Source organism: Doryrhamphus excisus, chromosome 12 (assembly GCF_030265055.1).
Source record: "Doryrhamphus excisus isolate RoL2022-K1 chromosome 12, RoL_Dexc_1.0, whole genome shotgun sequence".
In the NCBI taxonomy this organism is placed as follows: Eukaryota; Metazoa; Chordata; class Actinopteri; order Syngnathiformes; family Syngnathidae; genus Doryrhamphus; species Doryrhamphus excisus.
The window spans coordinates 3,563,871-3,586,713 of NC_080477.1; the positions used below are offsets into that span (position 1 = coordinate 3,563,871).

At 45.5% G+C, this 22,843-nt stretch overlaps 2 protein-coding genes, 1 long non-coding RNA gene and 1 other non-coding gene across 6 annotated transcripts; 3 read left to right on the top strand and 1 right to left on the bottom strand.

Annotated features, from left to right (window-relative positions):
* Positions 1-161: 161 nt before the first annotated feature.
* Positions 162-13,532, top strand: LOC131139642 (neuropilin and tolloid-like protein 2). 2 transcript variants are annotated; one of them, XM_058089430.1, is made up of 10 exons: positions 165-614; positions 3,617-3,673; positions 4,446-4,592; positions 5,412-5,660; positions 5,800-5,847; positions 7,162-7,289; positions 8,327-8,555; positions 10,047-10,160; positions 10,425-10,555; positions 11,493-13,530. In XM_058089430.1, the coding sequence occupies exons 1-10, from the start codon at positions 605-607 to the stop codon at positions 12,210-12,212; spliced, it is 1,833 nt and encodes a 610-aa protein (XP_057945413.1). In that variant the 5' UTR covers positions 165-604; the 3' UTR covers positions 12,213-13,530. The 2 variants fall into 2 exon arrangements, with proteins under 2 accessions (XP_057945414.1, XP_057945413.1); XM_058089431.1 differs by lacking the exon at positions 3,617-3,673 and having other exon boundaries at positions 162-614; positions 11,493-13,532.
* LOC131139646 (uncharacterized) lies at positions 8,135-15,474 on the bottom strand. 2 transcript variants are annotated; one of them, XR_009132280.1, is made up of 3 exons: positions 15,428-15,474; positions 14,414-14,657; positions 8,135-8,583 (listed from the first exon to the last, which is right to left on the bottom strand). It is a non-coding gene; the product is annotated as an uncharacterized LOC131139646 (long non-coding RNA). The 2 variants fall into 2 exon arrangements; XR_009132281.1 differs by lacking the exon at positions 8,135-8,583 and adding an exon at positions 13,683-14,007.
* dnaja2a (DnaJ heat shock protein family (Hsp40) member A2a) lies at positions 14,418-22,403 on the top strand. Its single transcript, XM_058089434.1, has 9 exons — positions 14,418-14,585; positions 15,565-15,624; positions 17,652-17,881; positions 18,982-19,062; positions 19,144-19,277; positions 19,364-19,560; positions 20,779-20,923; positions 21,010-21,137; positions 21,412-22,403. The coding sequence occupies exons 1-9, from the start codon at positions 14,508-14,510 to the stop codon at positions 21,598-21,600; spliced, it is 1,242 nt and encodes a 413-aa protein (XP_057945417.1). The 5' UTR covers positions 14,418-14,507; the 3' UTR covers positions 21,601-22,403.
* A 224-nt stretch (positions 22,404-22,627) lies between these two features.
* trnat-agu (transfer RNA threonine (anticodon AGU)) lies at positions 22,628-22,701 on the top strand. The gene has a single exon. It is a non-coding gene; the product is annotated as a tRNA-Thr (tRNA).
* The last annotated feature ends 142 nt before the right edge of the window (positions 22,702-22,843 follow it).

Consider the following 22,843-nt stretch of genomic DNA (forward strand, 5'->3'; position numbering starts at 1 on the left):
ACAATTGATACCGTTTAAATATGAAGCTAAAATACTTAGCATTGAAGAATGAAATACGTTAGCATGTTGTATTATTACACAAAGAGAAGTTAGTTTTACATTGAATTTGATTGGGTCATTTTACTCTGAAGGTGCCGACCGGAAAAGGAAAGTTCTCTGTCATCGGAAGCTTGACGATCCACTGGTTGGGCAGCTTTAAATGCTCCTCATGCTTGCGCGCTCCTCAGTGCGCACACGGACGAGGAGGTCGTCTCATCTTCATCCCTTTTATCTCTTCTCCTCCTTTCTATCTCTCTTTTTGGATACCTCACCTCACCTGGCAGGAGGCAAGGCATACCCCTCCACCTTTCTCACCTGCCCCGGGAGTCGGAAGCCAAGCTCCGGGTGACGATGGCCGGCTGACGGCTCCGCTTGTCACCGCTCATCCAAGCCGAGGAGGCGCCGCCAGGTGTGGGACACGCGTGATGGATGTACCGCTACCCTGACAGTGGAGGAGGAAGGAGAAAGTGGGACTTTGGTTGTCCTCTGAAGATGGACACGGCTGGAAGGTTCTGCTAGAACAGGAGCATTTGGGTCGGAACCACAACCAGGAGAGAGAATAATAATGCACAGAGGTAAGGCTCCTTCATTTGGAATACATTACCAGATTCCACTCAGAAATTGCAGAAATTTAACCAAACCTGCTTCTGGAATCATCCACGATCTGATGTTGCGTGCGTATTCTGGTGCGGTGGTGCGTGAAGTGGACCGGCGTGTCCTCGGCTCATGTTGCACGGCCATTGGTGCACTTGGGAGCCGCGTTCGGGGACGTGTGGGGGACGTAAAGGGGGCATGTCGTGTGGTCAGTCAGACGCTCCAAATGTACAAATGACTGAAAATGAATACAAGTCATCATTGATTTCAATTCGGCCAATTGAGCCACTCCTCGATGGTTCCATTATCGGACAAGCCTTCTTCGAGATTGATTGATTTGTTGATTGGTTGATCGATCACCCGCATGTACCCGCATGTAACTTGGGTACAGTGTCCCCATAAGACATCACCGAGCCACATTACAATGCATTACAACACAGGTGATCCTTCCTCCTCCATTCCAATAAGCTTGCATCCGGTTTCCTTCCGCTTGATTGGCTGCTGTGATGTAACATTAGCGGGGATCATCGGGTCTGTGGCGGCTTACCGGGGCCAGACAGTCGGCATCTGGGCGGTGCGTAGAAGGGTGGAAGACGCTAATGCCGCCGCTCATGTTTGACTGTGCACCCCTCCCGGCGCGGATTAAAAGTATCGCTTTCCAACACGCTGGCGTACATCTTGCCTCAAACTCTGCCTTTTAGCTACTTGCACTCAACTGCAGAGAGTAGCAGGCATTGGAAGTGGGCTCCAAGAGTTGGACAAATGACCCCCCAGGGGGGAGTCGCCTTGCTGATTTTGCTTCCCGGCAATAATGCACTTTTGTTTTTATCGCTTATGGAGTTGGCCCGCCGTGCCACGCATGGTTTTTGTTCGGAAAACCAAGCCCCCTTTGAGTAAGTACAGTAGGACTCTATCCCCCCCCCCCCCCCCCCCAAATACACAAATAACACGTTTGTGTTGGAGCGCTCGCCTTCAGCGGCGGCCATGATGGCGGTACAGGGATCCTTTTCATTGGGCCATTCCGTGGCAGTAGAAACGGGCACTCAGCAGTGTCATGTGACCTGTACCAGCCAATCAGCGGACAAAGACAAAAGAAGCATCAGGAATCTTGTCATGCATGTCAATCATTTTGCATTTTGATGGTAATATTTCATGTTTATAGTTTTTATGTATTTTCCTAGACAGCAATATTGAGTTATGCTTCATGCACATTCCAGGGTTATGTGTTGTTGTCATTAATGATCATATACATGGCTCCAGGTGTTATTGTGGTATATTAGCAGTGAGTGGTAAATAATATCCATATTTCAAGTGAAAGGGTTCTTCCATGATAGGACCCAATGGAGATGCTGTTGGTGCGTCGCCATGACAACCCACTGATTGGTTGCCATGCAAGCAGAGGCAGATACATAGATAGATGGATACGTAGATGCGTAGATAGGTAGATGGATACGTAGATAGGTAGATGGATACGTAGATAGGTAGATGGATACGTAGATAGGTAGGTGGATACGTAGATACGTAGATAGGTAGATGGATACGTAGATAGGTAGATGGATACGTAGATAGGTAGGTGGATACGTAGATACGTAGATAGGTGGATACGTAGATACGTAGATAGGTAGATGGATACGTAGATAGGTAGATGGATACGTAGATAGGTAGATGGATACGTAGATAGGTAGATGGATACGTAGATGGGTAGATGGATACGTAGATAGGTAGATGGGTAGATGGATACGTAGATACGTAGATGGGTAGATGGATACGTAGATACGTAGATGGGTAGATGGATACGTAGATACGTAGATAGGTAGATGGATACGTAGATAGGTAGATGGATACGTAGATACGTAGATGGATACGTAGATAGGTAGATGGATACATAGATACGTAGATAGGTAGATGGATACGTAGATAGGTAGATGGATACGTAGATAGGTAGATGGATACGTAGATAGGTAGATGGATACGTAGATAGGTAGATGGATACATAGATACGTAGATAGGTAGATGGATACGTAGATACGTAGATAGGTAGATGGATACGTAGATAGGTAGATGGATACGTAGATAGGTAGATGGATACGTAGATAGGTAGATGGATACGTAGATAGGTAGATGGATACGTAGATAGGTAGATGGATACGTAGATAGGTAGGTGGATACGTAGATACGTAGATAGGTAGATGGATACGTAGATAGGTAGATGGATACGTAGATAGGTAGATGGATACGTAGATACGTAGATGGGTAGATGGATACGTAGATACGTAGATAGGTAGATGGATACGTAGATAGGTAGATGGATACGTAGATACGTAGATGGATACGTAGATAGGTGGATGGATACGTAGATAGGTGGATGGATACGTAGATACGTAGATGGATACGTAGATAGGTAGATGGATACATAGATACGTAGATAGGTAGATGGATACGTAGATAGGTAGATGGATACGTAGATAGGTAGATGGATAGGTAGATAGGTAGATGGATACGTAGATAGGTAGATGGATACGTAGATAGGTAGATGGATACGTAGATAGGTAGATAGGTAGATGGATACGTAGATAGGTAGATAGGTAGATAGGTAGATGGATACGTAGATAGGTAGATGGATACGTAGATAGGTAGATGGATACGTAGATACGTAGATGGATACGTAGATAGGTAGATGGATACGTAGATACGTAGATGGATACGTAGATAGGTAGATGGATACGTAGATAGGTAGATGGATACGTAGATAGGTAGATAGGTAGATAGGTAGATGGATACGTAGATAGGTAGATGGATACGTAGATACGTAGATGGATACGTAGATAGGTAGATGGATACGTAGATACGTAGATGGATACGTAGATAGGTAGATGGATACGTAGATAGGTAGATGGATACGTAGATAGGTAGATAGGTAGATAGGTAGATGGATACGTAAATAGAAAGCACGGATGTTCTAATCAATCTCTGTTGGGTTCAGCGTGGATCCTCCTTGTTCTCATAGAAGAGGGCCTCGCTCTGGCACAGAGAACCAAAGGTAAACAGCACTTCTTCTTCTTCTTCTCGTTTGTCTTCTTGGTCTTCCATTTCTTCATTTTGTCTTCTTCTTGTTGACCTTCTTCTCCTTTCTTCTTAGTCATCTTTACCTTGTCATTAATCCTCTTCTCCTTTTTGTTGTCTTTGTCTTCTTTTGGTCTTGTTCTTCTTCCTTATCATCTTTGTTATCTTCTCCTTCGTCGTCTTTGAGTTTGTCGTATTCCTCCTCTTTGTTGTCTTCTCCTCATTCACCTTTGTGGTCTCCATCTTCTACTTCGTCTTCTTCATCTTTGTCTCAGTCCTTCTTTTCTTCTTCATCTTTCTTCTCCTTTTTTCTCCTCCTCCTTCTCCCCGTCCTTCTTCTTACCGCTCTTTCTCCTTCACCTTTCTTGTCTTCCACCTTTCTTGTCCTCCTTCTCTTGCTCTTTCTCCTCATTCTCCTTTCCTTTCTCCTGCTTTCTCCTCCTCCTTCTCTTGTTCTTTCTGCTCTTTCTCCTCCTTCTCCTTTCCTTTCTCCTCCTCCTTCTCTCGTTCTTTCTCCTCATTCTCCTTTCCTTTCTCCTGCTTTCTCCTTCTCCTTTCCTTTCTCCTGCTTTCTCCCCCTCCTTCTCTTGTTCTTTTTGCTCTTTCTCCTCCTCCTTTCCTTTCTCCTGCTTTTACCTCATTCTCTTTTCCTTTCTCCTTCTTTCTCCCCCCTCTCCTCCTCCTTCTCCTCATTCTCCTCCTCCTGCATTGCTGCTCACTAAGTCGCTGTGCTTCCTCCCCCCCCAAAGACTCCCTGAGCGACCATGGCGCCCAGCAGAGCCCCAGCCAGAACGAGTGCGGGACGTGGGTCCGCAACATCAACGGCGGCGTGTTCACCTCGCCCAACTACCCCAACACGTACCCCCCCAACAAGGAGTGCGTCTACATCCTGGAAGGTGAGCTCCTCTTCTCCGTCCTCCTCGGAGGGCGGTGTGTTGGGGGACCACCTCCTCCAGGGAGGGGGTCTTTCCTGTGGGATGTTAGTCAGCGGGATGAAATAGGGAAATAGGGGGCGTGGCCTGGACCAGGCAAGAAGGCATGATGTCATCATGCATCTTTTACATATTTACACAATGACATACTTTTATGATATTTTGGAGATGTTAATGACTCTATTAATTATTATTATTATTTGTAACATATTTCTTTAATAATGTCTCAGTGTTATTGCTAACACTGCAGCATAAAATGTGGTCTCTAGACCTTCTGCTGCGTCACGCATGAAGATGCCGCCCAGCAGGTGATCTTTGCTGGTGCTTCCTCATGTTGTCGTGGATGAGCCGACATGGCGGCTCAATGGCGCCCCCCCGTGGACAGGGAGCGCTAGGCAGCCCGCCACAGCAAAGACCCCGTCTGGTGACTCTGGTCCGGGAGGCGGCAGATGGAGGCCATCATTGGCTATTATTTCTACATAATTGCCTTTTAGTCTGGCATATGAGCTGCGGACGCCACCGGACCGGAAGTAGCGGAGCCGACAACCAGGAAGTGTTGGTCTTTTATGTCAATAATTGTCACCTTGTTGCTAGCATCCATGGCTATCCGTGTCGTCCTTAAGTTCTGACGCTTTAGGAAAATCTATTTGACCTCATTAAAAGTTCAAAAAAGGTTTTTTCCACTTTTGGACACTTTTGAATGAAAGGCAGAGCCCAAATCCAGAAGTCCTTCCAAACATGACGAAAGGGCATTTCCTCTCTCCTCTGTCCGCGTCTGAGCAGCGCTGCCCAGGCAGAGGATCCAGCTGGCCTTCGACAAGAACTACTACATCGAGCCGTCCTTCGAGTGTCGCTTCGACCACATCGAAATCCGCGACGGTCCCTTCGGCTTCTCGCCGCTCATGGAGCGCTTCTGCGGCGGCAAGAACCCCGGCGTGGTGACGTCCACCGGCCGCTTCATGTGGATCAAGTTCACCAGCGACGAGGAGCTGGAGGGCCTGGGCTTCAGGATCAAGTACACCTTTGTTGCGGGTAACTTCAACTCCGCCTTTTCCTCTGAGGTTTAGCTTCAGTTAGGATGGCGCGGGACAACCCTAAACGGCCCCCGAGCCGCGCTTTGGACACCCCTGCCGGGCTGGAATTGACGTGATTGTCGTTCTTCCTCTTGTAGACCCTGACTTCCATCTGCATGTGGGCGGACTGTTAAATCCCATCCCAGGTAAGCTCCTCGGCGTCCGCTTTGTGTTGTCGTCTTTTCCCGGAGATGCACCTTGACAGCTGGCATGACAACACGCACACGCACGCGCACACTGTAAGAAATGCACTCCCTTTGTCCATCTCGTCCCGCTGCCATTGTTCCTCTGATGTTCTCCTAATCGGCTTCTGTTCCACCATAAATCCTTCATCTCTCTCTCTCATCGTACTCATCCTCTCCTTTGTCCCCCCACCAAGTTGACAAGCTCATTGCATCCAACTTCTTGGGAGTGGTTTTGGGTGGCAGTGCTGAGGCCATGTTTGTCTTCTTTTATTTATTTCACTTTCACTTTCTTCCAGTGGCTTTTTTCCAAATGAGATCCCTGGATGTTCCCTCAGGGCCCCAGCATGAGGGCCACTCATGATTTCTGTTATTATACTTTATTCATTCATTCATTTTCTACCGCTTTTCCTCACAAGGGTCGCGGGGGGTGCTGGAGCCTATCCCAGCTGTCTTTGGGCGAGAGGCGGGGTACACCCTGGACTGGTGGCCAGCCAATCACAGGGCACATATAGACAAACAACCATTCACACTCACATTCATACCTATATGGACAATTTGGAGTGGCTAATTAACCTAGCATGTTTTTGGAATGTGGGAGGAAACCGGAGTACCCGGAGAAAACCCACGCATACACGGGGAGAACATGCAAATTCCACACAGATTATACTGTATAATACTTTCAATTATATCCTAGTATTATACTTCATATTACTTTCAATCGTATTTATTGTAATATTATTCTAATAATTATGGGTATAATATATATATATATATATATATATACACATGCCTACTAATAATGTATTCATATTATTATTATTATATTATTATTATTATTTAATTAAATAATAAAAATATTTGTTGTAATAATTACAATATTTTTTACATTTATTTGTTTATATTATTTCAGATTATATTTATTTTTACTGTTTTTGACAATCTAACAAGTATAATAAAACTACTTTAACAGGTATGCTTTATATTATTTGATATATTTTGTTAGATATTTTAGAGTTTTCACTACAACTATGATTCATTATTATATTAATATTGTATTAATATTCATAATAGCACTATCAATAAACCAATAAAATTGTATTTAAGGGGTATTAGCATTTCAATTGTGATTGTATTTGATTTTGTTGAGCTACATCTAATTATTGTAGATGTTATTGTTATTGTTATTGTAAAGTTGGACTATTGATGGGAATGGCGTCATGGTCCAAATGCTAACCACATGCTAACTACTGGTCGCTTTTGCTTTCGCTGGTCCAGACTGCCAGTTTGAGCTGGGCGGCTACGATGGCATCATCCGCTCCAGTCAGGTGGAAGAGGCCAAGCGAGTGAAGCCCGGAGACGCTCTGGATTGTATCTGGACCATCAGGGCCCCGCCCCAGTCCAAGGTGGGTGTCCTGTCCTCCTCGGCCACTCGGTCTCCTTACGCGTCTGTAAACAGTCCGTTTGCATACCCACATAATGCGAACATCTGTTTGTCTGCTCACGTACAGACACGACACAAACATTTGTCCGTTCACGTATAGTACATGTCTAATGTTAACACCTGTCTGTTCATTCATGTACAATACATGTCTAATGTTAACACCTGTCTGTCCATTCATGTACAATACATGTCTAATGTTAACACCTGTCTGTCCATTCATGTACAGTACATGTCTAATGTTAACACCTGTCTGTTCATTCATGTACAATACATGTCTAATGTTAACACCTGTCTGTCCATTCATGTACAATACATGTCTAATGTTAACACCTGTCTGTCCATTCATGTACAGTACATGTCTAATGTTAACACCTGTCTGTCCATTCATGTACAGTACATGTCTAATGTTAACACCTGTCTGTCCATTCATGTACAGTACATGTCTAATGTTAACACCTGTCTGTCCATTCATGTACAATACATGTCTAATGTTAACACCTGTCTGTCCATTCATGTACAATACATGTCTAATGTTAACACCTGTCTGTCCATTCACGTACAGTACATGTCTAATGTTAACACCTGTCTGTCCATTCATGTACAGTACAGGTATAATGTTAACACCTGTCTGTCCATTCATGTATAGTACAGGTATAATGTTAGCATATGTCTGTCCATTCACATGCAGTACATGTCTAATGTTAACATCTGTCTGTCCATTCACGTACAGTACATGTATAATGTTGAGACCTGTCTGTCCGTTCACATACAGTACATGTATAATGTTAACATCTGTCCATTCTCATACATTTATTTGTCTGTCCATTCACGTACAGTACATGTTTAATGTTAACATCTGTCTGTCCATTCACGTACAGTACATGTTTAATGTTAACATCTGTCTGTCCATTCACGTACAGTACATGTCTAATGTTAACATCTGTCTGTCCATTCACGTACAGTACATGTTCATCCTCTCCCCTACCTGTCTGGCTGCAGATCTACCTGCGCTTCATGGAGTACCAGATGGAGCACTCCAACGAGTGCAAGAAGAACTTTGTGGCCATCTACGACGGCAGCAGCGCCATCGAGAACCTGAAGGCCAAGTTCTGCAGTACGGTGGCCAACGACGTCATGCTGGAGAACGGCGTGGGCGTGGTGCGCATGTGGGCCGACGAGAAGAGCCGACTGAGCCGCTTCCGCATGCTCTTCACTTCCTTTGTGGACCGTGAGTGAGCCCGTCCTCCACGAGCGATCTACCTGAACGTGGACATGAAGCCACCGCCCATTAATAAAACACCAAGCGGCATCTCTCTAAATGTTTCACACAACCTTCAGGAAAACAAATCTCTCTCTTCCCAAAATAACCATAGAATATTTTAAACCCTCTTCAACAAAATAGAATCAAATATTGCATGTTAATTAGTGTGATTATTACCAATTGCGGTCTTGTTTTACTACTAAATACATCATACGGAATGCTGTTTTTCATATTTTGGTAATAGTTATTCAACCTTCTTCAGCATCACCAAAAATATTTAAAGCAACCTTCAGGAATAACAAAAGTAAATGTAAAAAATGTAAAAAAAAATGTCCTAAAGTTATTATGAAAATAATATTGCTAAATGAAATACAATTACATTTTGCATGTTGATTATCATTCCAATTAGCAGTGCCATGCTGCTACTAATTGCATTATCGTGAGTGCTGTTATTAATATTTACACAACCGGCATCACAAAACATTTTTCAAGCAGCCTTCCCTCTTCTTCAAATGTCATTTTTCATGATTAAATGTATTTGTCATCATTGTTAATGTTATTATTGTAGTGATGATCTACTCATCACTCATTGGTTATGGCTTCATGAAAATATTCAAGCCTGCAGAGTGGTTTGCAGCAAACTACAATTACTAAGAAACATTCGATATCTTCTCCATAATATGCTTGCATACAGTAGGTCCATAAATGAAGACATGACATGCCATAAAATGATAATAAGGAGGATAAAGTGCTGCTTTTTAATGGTCAATCTGATTGCAAACACAGCCTGACATTAGCACCGTTTCATATAAAAAGCTGCAGGACTGGATGCTGCAGTGGCAGAGGTAATGGACTCCGTGTGGCGCTTTTGGTCCCTTGCGGTCCTCTAACGTGTTTTTGTGTGCTGTGTAGTTATAGAGCCATTTAATCCACTTGGAACTGGGGGGGGGGCAGTGAGACACTTTTATTGAATGATGCCTCTCCTACCGGAACACAGTCGTCTTCATCGGTCGTGGCTAATAAAGGCTAATTGCTCCGAGATAAACAAACATTTGCACGCTGCAGGTCATGTTGGCTATTGCGTAAGTGCGTTTGCGTGTGTGTTAGTGACGCACACAAAGGAGTGTGAATCTCCAGGCGGGAAAGCGTTTCCCCGTTTAGCGCGGCGTAATATTTTCATTAACCGCCTGACTAGACAAGGATATTAATTGGCACGGCGCGCTGGGTCGAAACCCCTCGTGAATGCTGATGTTGTTTTCATCAGCGCGCCCATAAACCGTCACAGGCGGAACTTGAATGCGTCTTTTCCATTCAGCACGGATTGCGTGTGTCTTTTCATCTTCAAGAGCGTTCCCATCATGCGCCTCGTCTCGGGTTGACAAGTCACCCCCACCGCTGTCACCATGCGCTCAGCGAGGTTTTCATTTCCACCTTCTGTCCGTTCTCTATGGCCCGCAGCTCCCTGCTCCGCCAACACCTTCTTCTGCCACAGCAACATGTGCATCAACAACTCGCTGGTGTGCAACGGCGTCCAGAACTGCGTGTACCCGTGGGATGAAAATCACTGCAAAGGTCAGATGAAGGTTCACGCTTGGGCGGCTCCTGGTTTCTATTAGAGAGGCTCTTTTTCGATTTTTTTTTTCTTTTTTCCAACCCCAGAACTTTGTGCTTCTCAACACCAATATGCTACCGATAACTGTCTCATCGGTTTCATTTCGGCTATCTGAGCTATTTTTAATGTAATATGATTTTATAATTCCCTCTAATCGATAATTATCGGACCGATAATTATCACCCTTACTTTTGATATTCATGTTTTCCTCCTGTCCCGTCTAGAGAAGCGATCCAGGGGTCTCTTCCATCAGATCACCAAGACCCACGGCACGGTCATCGGCGTCTCCACCGGGATAGTTCTGGTCCTTCTCATCATTTCCATCCTGGTCCAGATGAAGCAGCCCAGGAAAAAGGTGACTTTGTGGGACTTTGGAAGACAGGAAACACAATCCTTGGATCCATATAAAGCCGGTCGATGGGAATGTCGTGTGCATGCCAGGCCACTAGGGACACTGTAATCTCCTTTACTTCAGAAATATTGTTGACTAATTGTTGATATACTGTCCCGCTTGCGAGACATTGAGGCGACGATAGCGCTTTCTTCGGCAGGAGCCAATCAGGAACTATCAGCGCACTCCAAGCTCCAATAAGCTCGTCAACCATTTAAAATGGCAGGATGGTCCTTATCTATGACAGTACAACATAACCGTCATCTGTCAAAGAACACTTGATTAACAACACTAAATCCATCACACGGCAACCTAACACTCATAAGGTGGACCTGACAAATATACAAACATGGACAATATGAGTTTAAATGTGGGGGAAAGGCAACATTTTGATGTTTTCCCATAAGTCATTGCGTCAATGCACTCATTGGAGCGCTGCAATGACGTCAGCCTCCCTCTGGGCTTTGGGCTCAGGGTCCTCTGGTGGACAGAGGGAGCATTGCAGCACCATCCACCATTTTCTATGCTTGCTATGCCCCGCCAATGAAATTGTTTTCTCAACCAAAATGCATGATGGAAAACTTTTTAACTCATTTTGGTCAATGTTTGTATATTCAGAGGTATAACGGTGAGTGTTCAGTTGCTGCGTTTAACGTTGTGAGATGGAACTGAGTCAGACGGTTCTATTGGCTAATGAGCTGCCATTCCAATGAGTTGGTTTGTTTTTCAAAGCTCATGATTGCCCCCGTCAAATAAAGACCAGACTTGTGCACGCCACATTTTGCGGCTTGTACACCTGAATCTACGGTAGTAGCTTCCCTATGTGTTTACGTACGGGTTTACGAGTGCCATTTTTCTGTGGCCGAGTACACCGCACCTAAATGTCTCCTGTCTCACCAAGGTGGTGGCCCGTCGGCCCGCTGTCTTCAACAAGGCGGGCCTCCAGGAGGTCTTCGACCCGCCGCACTACGAGCTCTTCTCCCTGCGTGACAAGGAGATGTCTTCAGACATGGCCGACCTGTCCGAGGAGCTGGACAGCTTCCACAAGGTGCGGCGCTCGTCCACCATGTCGCGCTGCGTCCACGAGCACCACTGCGGCTCGCAGGGCTCGGTGGCGACGGGCGGCGGAGGCGGCAGCATGAAGCACAGCCGCACCACCCTGAGCTCCATGGAGCTGTCCTACCACAACGACTTCTCCAAGCCGCCGCCCATGAAGACCTTCAACTCCACCGGCACCTACAAGAAGAGCTGCTACGGCTACAAGCAGCACTCACAGACTCACGACTGCGACCAGCAGGTCATCGAGGACCGCGTCACCGAGGAGATCCCCTGCGAGATCTACGGGCGAGGCGGAGGGGGAGCCACCGGAGGCATCGGAGGAGCGTCCGGCATCGCGGGAGGAGGCATCGGAGGAGCGGTTGGGATTACTGGAGGCGTGGCCATGGCCGGCGGAATGGGCATGCCGGGGGGGATGGCGATGGCGGGGCCCAGTGGCATCGCCGGAGGCATCGGCGGCGGGATGGCGGGAGCCTGCGGAACCCTCACCATCCGCGGGAACAGCTCTCGGAACAGCACCTCCGTGGTTGACCCCCAGCAGCGCTCCATGTCCATGGACTTCTAGATCTTCTGTTCGGGGAGACGGGACGTGACGTTCGCTGTCCGCAGAGACCGAGAGACAACCCCAATGAATCCATGGAGACTTTTTACATCCACTCACCTGCCGTGCACAAATAGCGTATATGATATATAGAAACGTATATGTATAGCGTGTCTTCTAATCATTTATTTCTTTTACTGTGTCCCCTTAACAGTTGCAACCAACATTCAGCTGCCTCGTCACCAACGCTTGGCTTTTTAAACTCCTTTCTGATGGTTGCGAGGCGGATTTTACAACACAAACGTGAAAATCCTGGGCTCCCTGAATGCCACATTGCAACTTTACAGCGCTTTACCACCTACGGCTGCTTTCTCAGGCCCCCAACATTCGTAAAATTGGCTCCATTTCGCTTGGTAAAACAACCAAACACACAACATGGCTAACGTCTTTTAGCGGTGGCAGGAGCGCGAGCAGGAGGATGTTTGGTTTCGCCACTTGGCGGGTGAAACAACGCTAACAAACATAGCAACGGAGGGAGTTGCTAATGTCGCTAACTGTAATAATCTGGCAGCGTCGAGACCGGGTCTCAAACGTTTACATGCGAAATCAAACAAGTGACCGAGCGGCACCAGGCGGGGAAAACAAAATAGTTGAAGTACAACAGACTCAAGTGCGCTAGCGCCCTCTTTTGGCTGCACTGTGTCGCCTCCTGAGGACCGCAGTGGTACTGCAAGAACGAACGTCATGGCTGAAATTGTCTTCTTGGTACAAATTGTACCTTTAAGCTTTGCAGGACTGGACTCCTGGACGAGCACACCAAAAGACTCTTATTTTGGTAAGAAATAGAACCATTTATACAAAGGTAACATGAAGTGTGGGGAACATTCTCCTCTCCATATATTCCCCACCTCGCCCCGAAAGAAGCTGTTATTTTTGGGAAAATGCCCTCTTGTGAAATGTAAAACAAGCACAACTCGCTTCCCAAGAGACAACGGGGTTTGTGGTGATGATGATGGTGATGATGATGATGATGATGACGACGATTTAACCACTGGTTGTATGATTTCATGCTGTTGGATTAAAAGACAACTTACTCACCAAGCTGCGCCAGCGTTATTGGAGCATTCTTACTTAGTCGCTCCACAGTGTTGTGTGCTTCCATTTTGATCCTGCGGCCCTTTAAATTAGCTCCGCCCAGTCTGCTTTCTCAGCTTACTGTTGATTCTACATCTTATTATTTCAGCCTCTGTTTAACTTCACATATGTTGTCATTTAGCTTATTTTAATTGTCAGTTATTTAAAGTTATAGTGTATATGATTACATATTACATATAACAGCAAATCCTATGCATAATAACATCTATAACAATATATCAAATACATTATAATACATAATATAACATAATACAGTATATTAAAAAATAAACAGCATATCTATATATAGAGCAGCAATAATGATTATATGTATATAATTCTGTAAGATTTGGCCTCATTTTTGTTCTTTAATGCCAAAATATGTTCAAAACAAGCCAGGAAAATCAGGCAGCATCAAGGCAGAAAACGAAAAATGTAAATAATGTCATTCGTGTTTCATGTGGAACAATGGAGAAAGCAAAACGTGATGCAGAGCGGTGGAGAAATTACAATGAGTGTTTACAGCACAACCGATTGCATTCGGCCTTTCCTTTGCTGCCATGATGCATTTGTCTGCTACGGCGCTGCGGGCGGCCTTCTAAAAGATGTCACCTTCACAAACATGTTAGTCTTTGCTGATGTGCTCCTCGTGTGACGCACACCCGGCCCTAAATAGAAACCCCCTCTGTCGAGACATGAACGATAATCACAATGATCTTGTTGACCTCTTTTTGGCTGTGGGTGAGGACATGAACGATACTTCTCATCCTCTCCATGACACTAAAATATCATCCATATGCAGCCAACTGTATGCATATTTATATGTCTTTCCTTTTATTTTATTATATAGCTTTACAAATCTTGAAGTTTTTGAGGCTGTTGCTTGGCAACTCATAATTTCAGTTCCCACCACAAATGTTCCAAACTTTTTCCAGCGAGGGACGCATTCAAAAGACCGATTCCAAAATTATAAACTCCCAACAACTTCAAAAAAAATGCTCATCACAATTGGACATTTGTCAATTTGTGGATGCAATGCCAGATCTCAGCCGCTCGATGGCGACAGCGAGCGTGGGACAAAGTTGACTCACCGGAAGTGGAGGCAGGAGGCGAGCAAAACATTTTCCACCGGCTCGGTCTTTGTCCGTCCACCTTCCCCGCTGAAGCAACATCTGCAGCGACGCCATGGCTAATGTTGTCGATACAAAGCTCTACGACATCCTCGGCGTGTCTCCGTCTGCCTCCGAGAACGAACTGAAGAAGGTGAGTTCGCGGGAGCGGCCCCGACGGATCCGCCGGTGGGACGCGCCGAGCTTCTTAGTGGAGCCGGGTCGCCTGGAAAAATGTAATCAGGAAGTACGTCGTTAGCTAGGTGGCTAGCATGAGCCGCTAGCTAGCTCGCCAAGCTAACCGGCCTGGATGCTCATGTGACGATGCGGCTGGAAACGCCATCATCTGTCTCATCGTTTTGTTTAAGTTTGTTTCAATTCTATTTGACATTAAACACATCAAGTGGAAGTTCGCGGTAGTTTGTTTAACTGTGAATTTGTTTGTTTATTGGCTGACCTCTCCGTAGCAACAGTGCAGGTGTTTGCCTGGTAGCTAAGCCTGCAAGAGCTGTGGCTTCTTAAAAGCTTCGACATGGCACTTAAGTTCCAATAATTTATATATATATAAAAAAAACAAATACGGAAATGATGGAAGTACTCAAACGCCGCATTTGGGCACATTTATCCAAAATTCTTGAAGCAGCTATTTGAACATCAGCAATATGTCTACTATAGCATTTTGGTTGACCTTTTAGTGTCATAGTCGTATTCACACTATAACTTCTATAAATTCATATCTGTCATCTTGTAAATTCAGTTATATTTATATCGTAGCTACACTATTGCCCTCTGCTAGCATGACGCTAGCGACCGTTTCAGATCGTCATTTCGCCTATATATATATCATGCATCTATTATACATGAAACTATTTAATCTGGTGGATATAGCATTTGTATGTTCACGGTATCATATACACGCGCGTTCTTCAGACCTTCGTGTAAAGAATAAATGCGTTGTTTTTCTGCTATACCGTGTGTACAGCTTACTTTTCTTACTTTTTATCACGTGCCCTTGCGTCATCCGCACAGACCGTGACGTCACGGTTGGTGTTGTTGTCTTCCGTGTGATACCGGGAAATGAAGCACGTGTCATCAATGGCCAATGTTGATAGGCGATAACCTTATCTCCTCAGGCGTACAGGAAGCTGGCCAAAGAGTACCACCCTGACAAGAACCCCAACGCCGGCGACAAGGTAAGATCATAAAATGTATATTTTTTGACAATTCACAGTCTGAGCTCTAAGGTCAAACTGGATGGATTATTAAAGGGCGATTTATCAACTTTTCATAAATGTACTATATATTGTTTTAATTACGTTCTATATAGTTTAATTTTAGAAGGCAAATGGTGAATTAGCAAAAGTGACACTTATGGTTCATGGTATCCCATAATCAGTTCCCAGTTCCACATGTCCAAAAGGAGTAGGAAGAAGCTAAGCTTATTAAATCCTACCCCTCCATCTGGTACTTTTACAATCAGTAACTATTACATTTGTTCACTTCCTGTTTTCCTAATATAGTTTGAGTTTTTTTAATTTTTTTTTTTATTTTTGTCATGTACCGAAGTACTCTGTGATATGAGCATCCAATGCCATAATGGGTACCATAGTGCGTGTCAATATAGTGATATATATAGCACATCATGACTGGTTCAAGACTCTTCATCCTTGTATTTAGCAAACATCAACTGCTTGTATTGTTTCTTGAATTGGCTCATCGTTGTGCATTGTTTGAGGTCCTTACTCAATCCATTCCATAGTTTGATTCCACATATACTGAATATACTGAAATGCTATGGCTTTTAAGTGAAGCATATAAGTGAAGCAGATTGCAGTACGAGTCAGAGGACGTTTACACTGATTATTGCCAAGATTTCAGCGATGTGTTGATAGTTTGGGGACGAGGGAACATTTGGAGATGAAACAGAACTTTCAGAAAATGGACTTAAGACACGGGAGATTGGTCGCCTTTAAAACAGAGAATGGGAAGTGTAAATTACTCTGGAGTTGCTCATCCTTCATTTATTGTTTTAAATTGGCTTCTTAATGAGCATAAAGGGGGTTTCACAGCGTGTTTTAATGGCTATACATGTGGCCTCGCATCAAGGATGAATGTAAACATATCTCTGTCAATGCATAGCAGCCTTGTTGTTATCATGGAATTGTGTTTATGTAAACAAGACATGACTTACTGTCTTGTGCCAACCTTGATGTAGTGGGTGTTTTTCCCTGTGTACCGGCACAATAACATCCTTTTTCAAAATGTGTTGACACCGTACTTTCAAGTACTTTCAAATGCTTCTTGTAAAGGTGTTCCTTTGAAGTGGTCAACAGTGAAATGATCACTGAAAAGAACAGTGGCCATCTCCCGGGTTCCATCTGTGTCATCAGTAGGTCATTGCGCTAACTGCTATTTTGATGAATATACTGACCCAAGTCGGCGATCTACCTCGAAGCGTTTGTTTACTCGGCACCCCGATGACGTCACTTTCGGGAATGAGGCTGTATGTATTCATTTTAGTCTTGTGATGGCAAAATGAATCTTTTTGTAACAGTTCAACAGCCCTCGCATATTTCTTCCAGTGTCTCTGCTGTGAGATGGACCGGGTCACACGGTGACCTCGGCCATCCGGAGGCATCCCCGTGGTGCCTGGCGGTTGTTCTGATTTATTGTTTCTCATCTTGGGACAAGAAGTGTGTTTTGTGTGAAAAGCCTCAGTGTATGTGCTTTTACGTCCTCACGGTATTAGCCTGTGTGTCCTCTTTGTCCGGGGCTGTTCTCCAGCAGACGGCAACGTTGAACATTCTCTCTGCTTGCCAGGTTGTGGATCCGCTCAAAGCGACAGTAAAAATCAAGCAGTTTAGTGGTGTCATTAGTGGTCTCATCGCAAACAAAACCACAGTAAGGAACAGTCGTACGTGGCTCCGTAGGACAGATATTACTATTTGAAGGTTTCTAAGAAGTATTTCACCCTCTCAGTGTTTCTATGTACTATTGTTAACACACGGTGACATGTTTTCCACAACATCACATCTGTTGTTGGCTGGAGATTTTGTAAGCAAACGTATGGCATGTGGCGAACAGGTTAGGGGCTCCAGTTAGGAAGTCACATGTTGTTGCACCTTCCTGCCCTCATCGAGTTGAGATGTCATGTTAGCATAACTTTTCTTTTTTTTTTTTGCCTTCCATGATTTGCTAACCTTCAACATTTCTCACTCAGTTCAAGGAAATCAGCTTCGCCTACGAGGTGCTGACCAACCCCGAGAAGAAGGAGCTGTACGACCGCTATGGCGAGCAGGGCCTGCGGGAAGGCGGAGGGGGCGGCCCCGGCATGGACGACATCTTCTCGCACATCTTCGGCGGCGGACTCTTTGGCTTCATGGGAGGCCAGAGCAGCCGCTCCCGTAACGGTGGGCGGAGGAGAGGGGAGGACATGGTGCATCCGCTCAAGTAAGTCCCGCTTGGACCTGACACAGACTTCCATATTGCTAAACATTAAACGTGCATGTTTTCCATTCCGCTTTCTCATGCAATCCACATCATTCAAATTGTGGGAATAGTTTGTGTGAAAAGTACACTATTTATAGTATGTCAGGGCTCTACATTAAAAACAAAAATTACTTGCCCATGGGGAATCCTTTAGGTGAGAACTACTTGCCCGAACTTGCCCCATGTAAAATGAAAAGACTGCCATAATGATATCATATATCATTATATGCTGATAATTCATCAGATAATGGTACTGATGCATTGTATTTGGAGGAATGTCTGAAAAATTGTGGAGATGTATGTTAACATGGCAAGCCATACTACCTTACACATCATAGTCGTAATAAGCAGTGATATTTATAAGTTGTGCACTACAATGAAACATTATTGAATAGACACATTTGTGTACTACTAAAGTGTTTTTAATCCAGAAAAAAATGCTCAATGGTCAAACAATGAAATGGAAGAAATGGAAGCGCTAGATTTTGTAGCTTGTGCAAAATCAGCACTTGGTATTGGATCTAATGGGTGGTGGTTCATTGTGACCACTTCAAATTGTCACAGCAATGTGATTCACTCACCTGTGCCATCGTTTGATTTGCTGCCGCTAATAAAATACTTGTTTAGGAGGCACTGTTTCATCACTTTTTGGTGTTTTCCTTCAGAAGTTGTTGAAGAATTAGACCATGTTGGCAGAGACGCCATGATAGATGTTTTCCTAGTCAAACCATCGCTGACTGGTTGATCGCGGAACAAGAACGGGTGTGGGTAAAACACGTACGCAGTCCGTGTTTTTTCCAACAACCAACAAGAACCGCTTTAAAAAAAACTCTTGGCAGTATGGCATGCCAAAGTGCACTTGCCCGACGGGAATATCACTGATTGGATTTACTTGCCCGAATTTTGTTTTAACTTCCCCTGGGCCATCGGTACATCGTTATTGTCGAGCCCTGTATGTTTGCGGTGCTAAACTTGCCTAATGAGGTGTTTCTTGATGAAATACAGCTTCTGAAAAGAAACTGAGACAATTATCTCGAAATAAATATTTTTCTTCCTTGCAGAGTGTCACTGGAGGACCTTTACAACGGAAAGACGACCAAACTACAACTCAGCAAGAATGTACTTTGTAGCACTTGTAACGGGTACGTCCTTGTCATCTCTACATGTATACGCTCCTTCATGACAGAATTCCTAATATTTGTATATACAATGTATATATGCAGGCAGGGCGGCAAGACTGGCGCCGTGCAAAAATGTAGCGCGTGTCGAGGGCGTGGCATGCGCATCATGATCAGGCAGCTGGCCCCCGGTATGGTCCAACAGATGCAGTCCATGTGCACCGACTGTAACGGCGAAGGTAGGCCCGCGGTCACACAGCTCTGCCCGTGTTTTTGCTCTCCGCTTGGTTTCACGCTTCCTGTTTGCTTCCTGACACGCCCACAGGCGAGGTCATCAGCGAGAAAGACCGCTGCAAGAAATGTGAAGGCAAGAAGGTGGTGAAGGAGGTGAAGATCCTGGAGGTGCATGTGGACAAAGGCATGAAGCACGGACAGAAAATCACCTTTGGCGGCGAGGCGGACCAGGCGCCCGGAGTGGAACCGGGCGACATCGTCCTCGTCCTGCAGGAGAAAGAGCACGAGGTAAGAACACCGGCTGCCCCCCACACTCTTTATTCGGGCATGTTTAGAACCAAAGGCTTGTGGAGTAATGGTGCTTTGCATGGTGAACCTTCAACACGCGGCTGGTCTGACAGCAGTGCTGCCTTGGTGCAAAGCCGTGTTTGTCTCAGCAGTCACCAGCAGACTCTGCTTCACACCTCTTGACTTGAGCGGCAGGTTGTCTTGACAGATCCAGGATGTCACCATGACAAAGACGAGACAAAGTACTTGGAATAGACTTGGTGTTTCAGGAATGACCTGTCAGAACATCTCAACCATGATGAATCAGCAGCGTTGGTCTTTCAAACCGAAACGTAACTCTAGCGTTGTCACATTTAATTGCTGCCTTGAGGAAAGCTGCTAGACTGGAACAACAGACTGAGCAACCTTGGCCCCCACCCCGACAGACCACTTCCCCCAGGAGCAGGCAGCTTCTGGTGCTCCACTTGTGGTCAGTCATGTCAAGTTGGTGCAATACCCAGCCTTGCCTGTAGGTGCTCCGTGAGCATAGGCCAGGTTAGCCTGCAACAGAGGTGGGCAAAATGCAGCCCATGGCCCACATCAGGCCCACCAAATTCCTCTTTTGAACCTTTAACATGGAAACTAGCTGACAACAGTACTTGCAGTCTTTTGTGGCACGCTTGAGTCGCCAAACTAGTCCGATGCAATCTCTAGCGTGTACGAAAAAGCCATCCAACAACACAACACGTCAACACACAGGCAAAATATCTACACACAATACCCGTGGCAAAAAAAACCCACCCATGTATTCCAGCAGCAAGGCATGCTGGGTAGCCTGTAGCCATCTTTCTCCCAACATTTTTGTAAAATATGTTGAGGTTGTCGTTTGAAGTAAAGGAGTTAACATTATCTTCATATCCAATGTATCATTCTTCCTAGTCGCAGCTGGACGACCCAGCATGCCTTGCGGGCCTTTGGAAATAACTTTCAACGTACATGTGATGCGTTAACTTCACGTGGATGTTTTGTTTTTGTTGCACTGTGAGCAAGTGTGTCGTTCGGCTTGATGCCACCTATGGATAGGCAGTCCCACCGTCAAATATTTGTAACCCAATGTGGCCAAAGTACGCCCACCCTGTCCTAGAAGCCCCACGGGGCGGGACAACTTTCAACACCGACCAGCCAACCAGAGGTGCTTGGGAGTTTGAACCTGGCGTTCCTTGTGTGTCCTTTGCTCAGACGTTCACGCGAGACGGCAACGACCTGTTTATGACCCACAAGATCGGCCTGGTGGAGGCGCTGTGCGGCTTCCAGTTCATGCTGAAGCATTTAGACGGCAGACAGATTGTGGTCAAGTACCCGGCGGGGAAGGTCATTGAGCCAGGTAACGTACCCCCGTGACGGCAGCCCACACGATCCCGTCTCTCAGCGCTCGCCCCACAAACTGTTGTGTGCTGTCCCACAATGCAGGCTCGGTGAGGGTAGTACGAGGGGAGGGCATGCCTCAGTACCGAAACCCCTTTGAGAAAGGAGACTTGTACGTCAAATTTGATGTCCAGTTCCCCAGCAGCAACTGGATCAGCCCGGAGAAACTAACGGTAGGACGCACAACTGAACTTTGCTGCTTTTTGGTTGTATTCGCATAGTAGTCGATTTATCTGTCTATTATTGTTTTATTTTCATTTCAGTCTCTTTAGTCAGAAATAGAAGTGAAAATGGTAATGTCATGTAATGGTAATGTAATTGCTGTGGCCCCAATTGACAGCCACTCACATTTCCAAAACTAGTCTTCATTGTGCATGCAAAAAGCCCAGCCAGAGAAAAAGTCCCTTTAGCGACACGAGCCTAAACTGCACCAACGTGCTCGTGCAGGAGCTGGAGGACATGCTGCCGTCGCGGTCGGAGGCACCCATCATCACGGGCGACACGGAGGAGGTGGACCTGCAGGACTACGACGTCAGCCAGAGCTCCACATCGGGCGGCCGCAGGGAAGCCTACAACGACAGCTCCGACGAGGAGGGCGGCCACCACGGGCCGGGGGTCCAGTGCGCCCACCAGTAGTCTGGTCTCTCACATGACCCGCACACGTGCAGGGTGTTCGGGCGGCGGCAGCGATGAGGGAGGTGGGTTGGAGGGGGGGGGGGGGGGGGGGGTCAATGTAAGATTATCGGAGTAAAGCAAAGGCAGTAGGACAGAGCGACATGGGGGGGTCTTGCACCAGTGCAGCTGCACGACATGCAAACATTTTGGGACTTGATCAGGAAGTGCTGTGTATAAAGAGGCGGCTGCCCCGTTGCAAACCTGCTGCACTGATCCCGTGTTCTCCTCCCCTGACCATGCCCCCCAGCCCCCACCAACCCACACACTTAAAATATCCACTATTTCCTCAAAGGGGAGGAACACCGGATCACCTGCACAGAAGAATGTCTCTTGTTTGCCGAGTGTGTGACTTCGTTTTTTTGTTTTTCTATAGAATTTACAATAATTTAAAAACTAACATGTGCATACTTCACATCTTCATCCACCCGACGCCAGTTATGGGATGTTTCTCATTTTTGCAACTTCATTTTCTCCAGGTTTTTACCCCCCTTATGTTTTAAAATCCAACAGAATATGTTGTGTATTTCATTCAACTGGTTGTTGTTGAGCTTTTTGTCAGCGCCTGTATTCCAAGCGGTGTGATTTTTTAAAAAGGAAACACATGACGTACCATACACAAAGTTCTGATTCAATAGCCTGCATCTGGGCCGAGACCATGTGCATGTAAAAAAACAAAAGCTTTGGTCTTTGCTTCACCCACTGTACAGCAGTCACATGACACATCTCAAAATGTTTCAGTTGTTGAATAAATTGTGGAAGATTTATCTTGGCCTCCATGTGCCGCCTTCGTTGTCCTTGAAAGTACGAGACATTGAACACTTGTTGTCTTGAAATGTTAGAGTGCATTTTGGGTTAATCTCCAAAAGGCTATTATTTCCTTTTGTGAGTAGGGTCTATAAATAAATACATGAACCGGTTGTCACCGTCAAGAATTACACCTGCCAACAAACATGTCTATAGTAAAAAAATATCCAGTTATTGGCAGTCAGGCGCCGTGGCTTAGTTGGTTAAAGCGCCTGTCTAGTAAACAGGAGATCCTGGGTTCGAATCCCAGCGGTGCCTTTTTTTTTCTTTTACTATTTTCACCTGTTTATTGACACAATGGCAGATCTTCGACTGTTATACTTTGACTGACGTCACGAAATATCGTTGATCGAAAAATGAAAAATTACTGCAAGTCATTTTCGAATGACATATGTGGATT